Source organism: Phallusia mammillata, chromosome 4 (genome assembly GCF_965637545.1).
Source record: "Phallusia mammillata chromosome 4, kaPhaMamm4.hap1.1, whole genome shotgun sequence".
Classification (NCBI taxonomy): domain Eukaryota; kingdom Metazoa; phylum Chordata; class Ascidiacea; order Phlebobranchia; family Ascidiidae; genus Phallusia; species Phallusia mammillata.
The window spans coordinates 9,944,555-9,951,635 of record NC_137255.1 but is presented as its reverse complement, the minus strand read 5'-3'; the positions used below and the strand labels follow the sequence as shown (position 1 = coordinate 9,951,635).

The 7,081-nt window shown below is 35.9% G+C and overlaps 1 protein-coding gene across 6 annotated transcripts; it reads left to right on the top strand.

Annotated features, from left to right (window-relative positions):
- Positions 1–2,543: 2,543 nt before the first annotated feature.
- On the top strand, positions 2,544–4,924 carry LOC145224930 (uncharacterized). Of its 6 annotated transcripts, none has more exons than XM_080091565.1 (4): positions 2,565–2,586; positions 2,935–3,124; positions 3,409–3,506; positions 3,605–4,924. In XM_080091565.1, exons 2-4 carry the CDS (start codon positions 3,081–3,083, stop codon positions 3,784–3,786), a joined length of 324 nt encoding a protein of 107 aa, XP_079947691.1. In that variant the 5' UTR covers positions 2,565–2,586; positions 2,935–3,080; the 3' UTR covers positions 3,787–4,924. The 6 variants fall into 6 exon arrangements, with proteins under 6 accessions (XP_079947694.1, XP_079947689.1, XP_079947693.1 ...); XM_080091564.1 differs by having other exon boundaries at positions 2,565–2,600; XM_080091568.1 differs by having other exon boundaries at positions 2,544–3,124; positions 3,409–3,485; positions 3,589–4,924.
- The last annotated feature ends 2,157 nt before the right edge of the window (positions 4,925–7,081 follow it).

Here is a 7,081-nt window from a genome sequence, read left to right as displayed (position 1 = left end):
GTGAGATGCACTACGTGTTTTCTACGAACAAGGAGTTGGAGCAGATTGTTCCTGGCAAAAGGAAATATGACATGTGATTTGTCGAAGCTCGTATAAATGCAAAGATTTGTTCAAAAACGGTTGTTTCGTTTGGCATGAAAGTCCAATTGTTCGTGTGTCCTTATTTTGAGTTCCATGTCGATGGCAACCCTGGTTATATGCAATGAGCCATTGGATAAAAACATGCAAGAAGTGTTTGCTAAAACTCGGTCAGCAACATCGACACAAATTGACATCGTTTACAAAGGGTTAGCCAATTTTTTTAGGGTGAGCCGCATAACATGAAAATGACATTACACGGCCACATCGCTTACAAGCACAAACGCAGCGCCGTTCCGCAATTGTGGTCTACTAAGCGCTTTTGTGGGACCAGCAGGAGCTACAATATTATTAAGAGATAGCGCTACTGCCGAACAATAAAGTTATGTGGCATAAATTGCTAACTTCTCATTTATGTCATCACAATTAACAAAGAAAGGCACCTGTATACGCACAGTAACGAAAGCATTGATACTTTATGTCTTGTCTGTGATGTAACAAACTGTTTTTGGATCATTTTTATACGTCCTGTGAAGTGTAAAACTAGGTAAACTTAAGACCACATGTTGTTGTGGGAACAATTTCGTGGCAAATCAACTTTCAACGGTTAACTCGTGGTTTTCCAAGATATATATTTGTAACAAATACCTTTGCGGGCTTTACTTTGGGAATTCCTGATTTAAAATAAACTAAACTTAAATGCGTTACATGCAAGTTGCTGTGTAAATAGAAAACATGGTTGAAACTAGAGATGTACCGAATGTTCGGTTTGCCGAATTTATTCGGCCGAATCGATCATTTTTGCAAAGATTCGGTTTGGGCCGAATAATTTGTTGCGATTCGGCCCAAACCGAATCTTTTACGAACACAAATTTAAAGCGTTAAACGTGTCTTTCTGCTTATTAAGGTCCACGCAATCTTTCAAAATCCCAAACATAACGAAAATTGCGTCAATGTTTATCTTTTTCAAAACATTATCGTTTTTCCCACGGTATAGTCAAAAAAAATTAGTAATTCATTGGCAGGTTGCCAATCATGCTTTAGGCAATTTTAAACCACAGAACTGAAATGAGGACGAAAAACAACTATTTTGCACTGGCTGCCTGGTAGATAAACATTTTTTCACGGCAAACGCGTAGCGTACGACTTCGCGTGACGTCATAAATGATTCGGTTGATTCGGCCGAATTTATTCGGCAAAACCGCCGAATATTCGGTTTCGGCCGAATCGAAATTTAGCCGATTCGGTACACCACTAGTTGAAACCAACTAACGACCTAGAAACGTATAAGAAAAGATTATTATAATGGCTTTTTAGACGCATGTGCGCGTTGTTGCGGAAAAATAAAACATGCTTTGTAATAGTTGTTGCGGGGAAAGAAAAAAATTATTACTGTATAGTTGGGTCGGCATCAGCTGCTAATGTATACCAGTAGAGAAACACTGCAAAGGGTGTAACTTGCGACGTTAGGTGACGTCCGGGCTGAAAATACTCGTCTTTACCGGGTTATAAAATTCTGCCTCCCCGCCGATTTTAGCAAGTGGGCGCCTATGGTGGCAAGCCTCATTTTTTAAAAATGCAATGTAAAAATGCTTCAAAGACCATTAATCGGAGATGGTACCACCCTGATGTGGTTCATTGGGTAATTGAGTTGTTTACTAGAGCTTCAGCAGCATATAATCATCTCAGAACCAGTGGTGTTCTTATATTGCCATCATCACGTACTTTACAGTAGTACAGGTATAAGTTGCAATTTTACACATAATTTTTTAAACTGACATACCATCACACAATCCTAAAAAACACTGTATGGTAGATTGTTAAAAATATTGGCTCTGGTGCATGTGGTATCAATATCAACCAATTGGCAGTCAATGCTCTGTGGATGAAAAGTTAGTTTACAGCAGCAATTTATGCACTTTTTAATTTATTATTTTCATGTAGTCAAGAAAATTGGTATTCTAGGAAGGCCACTTAGTTGGATTTATTGACTACGGGGCCAGAAATGCAGACAGCATAATGGCAACCCATATATGTAGTTATGTAGCAAGGTGACACATAATGCAAATTGTCCAATTCAGCGAATTCAAAGTCCAAACTTGCTACATAAATAAGGTTAATTGCCATTTTTTTATGATATTATTAAGAAAATTCCAAAAACTAAAACATTTTTATCAAACTAAACGTCGCAGCTCAAAAAAACTATCGACAAGACGACAAAATATGTGTATGTTCTTACCTATGCCCACGAAATGTGTACTTGTTCATTCAAGCGTGCAACGTCTGAAGGAAGGCAAAACCAATATATTCGCATTCATGGTAATTAAATTAGATTTGTTAAAATAAAAATGTTTAAAAAATACATCAAAATAACATAACTACACATTAAAAGTTACATCTTGTTCTATGTAGTAATTCACCCGAGAGATTTTTTTAAATATTTAGTCGGCAGACGAGTTGCGCATCTAGTGGTAAGCACTTTTTTCCAAGGAATGCAGCCTGACTACGGTAACTATAGCCAGGTGATTGTTTCCGTCATGGTAGTTGGTTTCAATTTGGCGCGTGGTGATACCGGTTTTGTTGCTTCTTGTTATAATGTGACATGTAGTCTGCAGTCTGCACCAACTATTTTTGTTAAAAAAACTTTACGGATAACATTTTGAATTGTAATTTATTTTGCGCAAAGTCGCGAACATCGTCTGCAACCTGTTTAATATCACACAATGTATTTTTGTTTGTTTTTTTAGAAAGACTGTAGCCTATAAAGAACAGCTACACTGTACTATAGTTTACAAAAATTTTAAAATATTTTATAGTATACTAAAATAGTATAATACAGGTCATGTGCCCTTCAAGTCTACAGCATCAAGTCAGCCACTGGTGAAAGCATTTGGTTCTGATGGGCGAAACCTTTTTTCCTGACTGACATGCCATGACCATCACCATTGGGAACATATTGCTCAACTTTAACAATTTTGCCTGCCAATTACAAAAGCAACAAAATGGTGTTGAAATCAGGGACAAGAAATCAACCAATAAGTGTGAGGTAGGTATCAGATGGCAGAACACAAACATATTTTTGTGTCAGATTAAGAACAGACATAAATAACAGAAACTTCACAAGTTAACAGAAAAAAACCCTAATTTTTGAAAGGATTTTGCTTCATTAAAAATGTCCAGTTAACCAAAGACCCCTGCCTTAAAAAATGAATACTCACTCAAAATAGTACATACTGTGTTCCTCATAAAAACTTAACTTTTAGTTACTAATTTTACTAATTTAGAAAGTTCAGGTTTTTACATCAATATTGATTCTGAATTTATAAACAGATCTCATAAACAAGTAAAAGATGCTTCTTGCAATGAGGTGATGTTTACACAAGATGATAGCATCAACAAGAAATTTGGTCAGTTACTATTGTCATCCAGTGAGTGCATGGTGTTTATGACTGAAAAAAGTGCAACTTCTAGAAATACTTAAAAACATTTTTTTTCTATTTTCTAATACAGATTTTGTTGGTTGCAGACTTGCAGTACACTTTCTTTCTGTGCAACCCACTCTCACATAAAATCTCCAGCATGCACGCCTGTGTTATCGGGCTGATAATTGTGCGCAGGTATTTTTGCAGTGTATATGGCTATACTAAATTTTCTTCCAATGTACAAAATTTATTGCTCATACAATATGTAAATCTGTTGCCATGGTAGTTTTATTTTTGTTGAAAAGGTTTAGTATTTCTTTAGCAATGTCTACATCAGGGGTTCTTAACCAAGGGTTCTCGTACCCCCAAGGGGTGTGAGAACTGTTCCTAGGGGGTGCGGGGATGCTGAATCATTAAGGTTGGTTAGATCTATTCTATATATTATAATTAAGAAACCCAGGGGGGTGCAAAAAAAAGAAAAAAAGGTTAAGAACCACTGGTCTACATTCTACAGGCAGTCAGAATAAAGATTGCATATTGTCTGGGTGTTGGTTATTACCCATTGATAAATTAATCATTTCTCCAACCAATTAGAGCTTGGTTGTCGAATACAGTAGTACAAACATTTTTTTTTTCTTGTATGATATTTACCACAAATGACATTTGAAGATAGTTTATATAATGGAAGCTGTTTTTATGCATGCTGAGTGCAGATTTTTTTCTTGGTACTATTGGGTTATTTTTACATTTTGTGAGGAAGACTCAGTTAAGGTTTAATTAACATCAGGAGCTAAATATACCAATAACTTGAGGTTTTTGTTCTAATTGACAAACCTGTCACATCTTTCAGCAAATGTGTTTTTGGTATTTTTGTTGGTAAAAACCTTCTCACTACGGTCAAATTTTACTGTAACTATTTCAATCAAATTGTATACTTTCAGTTTAATATTATAATAAAAATGAATATTCCTTATTTTCTTTCTGAAGTTTTTGAAAAACTGATGTTTGTTTATTGATTCATTTACAATACAATTTCAAAATCAATATGATTACCTAATTTGCCTTTTTAATGATAGTCACAGGCTTGTACTTCATATAACTAAAGGACTCATATTTTATGTGTGTTTAATTTATGAATAAAACAGCCTTTTGCAATGCACTGGCACAAACAGTAAAATGTTACAAAACAGAAATGTGAAAGAGAATGTGAAACATGGATTTTTTTGTTTAAAACAAAAATATGGCTTCTGTAATTACAATTGTATGATTAAATGCTTTTTTAAGAAAATCGCAAACATGTTTGCTTCAAACTAGCCAGTAAACTGTGTTTTATGTTAGGATATTAATGCATGATCAAAACATTGTGTATGGTGTAGTAGGTTCTGGGTGGAGTTTATACCAAAAATAAAAAGGCATTTGCACAGCTTTGTGGTCTTCATTTCTCAGAAAAAGTTTCCATTTAAAAAGGGAGAACAGTTCCGTTTTGTTAGTCATTTAAGTCGCAATATGGCTGGGTCTCCCAACTGTGTTAAAAATTCGATGTTGAATAAAATAGTTCGAGTATATATATTAAAAAAACAGGACAGTGAAGTTCACGAGTAGGAGCAAAACTTCATCAGAATCAACCCTAACATTGAATCTTTTATATGGGAGTGTTTATACGCATTTAATGTTTAATAAGTACCTCAAACTCCTTTTGAGAGCGTACACAATATAACTTACCTACCTAAAACCAAGAACACAAACTGGCGCCAGTTTGTTTACAACGGTATGTGACGTCATAATGCGTACATTTTTATTCATGGTAGTCAGGCTGCATTCCTTGGAAAAAAGTGCTTACCGCATCTAGTGAATTAAGTTATCTATGGTCTAATGGTAAAATTGTGTGTTATGTAACAAACAGCCGTTTGGAGCATGCGTCGTGTGAAACTAGATGAAATTAATCCTTCATGTTGTTGAGAAATACTTTCGCAGTACGTTTACTTTCAACAAAGAAATCAAAACTTATTTTTTCTAATATAGCCTATATCAGTGCTCTTCAACCTTTTTTCCCGTTGTATACCTTTTACAATTTGTAAGCAACTTTGTATACCCTACACATTTTTGTAATTTATAATTGTGCACAGAAAGTAACAGTCTGCCAATAGGTACTTGCCTGGTCGCATGAATTATTGTTATACAAGGCCAGGAGTAGACAACCTGTGTCCGTGAACATGTAAACTGAAATATTTGGATTTGCAAAACTAGTTTGAAGGGCTGGAAAAAATATTAACAGCCCAGAAGCCGCATGTTTGAGACTTTTTGTAAGCCTATTATGGGTAAACAATGTGAAAACAGGCATCATTAGCGTCACAATTTAGATGGTGACGTTATAAACAGTAAAGTCTGATCCCTAGACTGTTCTACGTAACAAGCTAGAAATTAAATTGGCTATCAGGCACTATTAATAAGGATTTACGATGCGGCCGTTAAAGCGGAAAGGTTGTGCACCCCGTGTGCTACGTCCAGGAAATTTAGTATACAAAAGTGTGTAAACGTAAAAAGTTGATTTAATGGCTGGCTTGTTGCTGCATTCTTTCAGCGATTTGGACATGTGGTGTGGTGTTGACTTGTTCTCAATTTTTTGCATTCGCAATCCTTTACTCCAGGGATATTAAAAGTAAAATTTCAGAAAGTACATTGTTCAACCTTATACTCCAAGTATGTGCTTATTTGCTTCATAATTCATATTATTGACGCAATAATCCCAACCTGACGCAATAATATTTACAACAAGCAGGTCAGTCTCACATAGGTCACCAGCATGCTATGTCTTCCTGCATTTTATAAAAATAGCGATGTTTAGTAACACTGACCACAGCTGTATTCCCTTCGTATACCCTAATTTTAATGTGGTATACACTTGGGTATGCAGTATACCCGGATGAAGAGCACTGGCCTATATATATATATTTGTACACATAGGCGCCCTGTAGGCGGTGGCGGGGTGGCGCCGCCACCTTGGGTTTTTAAAGCACGGTGGCGGCCACCGTGGATATTTTGGTTTGTTTGTAGCGGTATCGTAAAATCTGAAGAATATTAGCAACAATTTTGCCTTTTAACAAGCGTGCTGGTGATTCAACCACAAAACGTAGCATAAAACTGCAACTTGTTGAGGTTAGTGCCTTGTTTATGACGTCAAACATACAATTGTCTGTCAGTGAATGTCGGCCATTGTTGTGTACAATGCAAATGTGTTGTAATGATTTGTTATCTGAAGCGATATAAAGCAGCAACAACTTTTTTATCCAAATTTTGACAAACGTTTTTTGGCTTAGGGTTTGAGTTATTGTGGTTGCACGCATTAGTGACGTCACTTTGTGACGTCATATTTTACCTCCGCCACCTTGCATTTTTGCAAAACTCGGCGCCTATGTTTGTAGATATACTTAGACCAGAGCCACTATATTAGTGGCTCTGCTTACTTAGACCAAACAACTTCGCGTAGTTTGATGACCCTTGACCTAGATTAAACGAGGCTTTAAACATTTCTTTACACCAACATATTTATAATAGATTGAAGGGAAAAAATGATCAATCAA

Coding starts and splice junctions, on each gene's coding strand:
- LOC145224930 (XM_080091563.1), top strand. CDS start 3,081: ATGGTGTTGAAATCAGGGACAAGAAATCAACCAATAAGTGTGAG. Junction 3,125..3,408: donor AATCAACCAATAAGTGTGAG/GTAGGTATCAGA, acceptor ATTTATAAACAG/ATCTCATAAACAAGTAAAAG. Junction 3,507..3,604: donor TCAGTTACTATTGTCATCCA/GTGAGTGCATGG, acceptor TGTTGGTTGCAG/ACTTGCAGTACACTTTCTTT.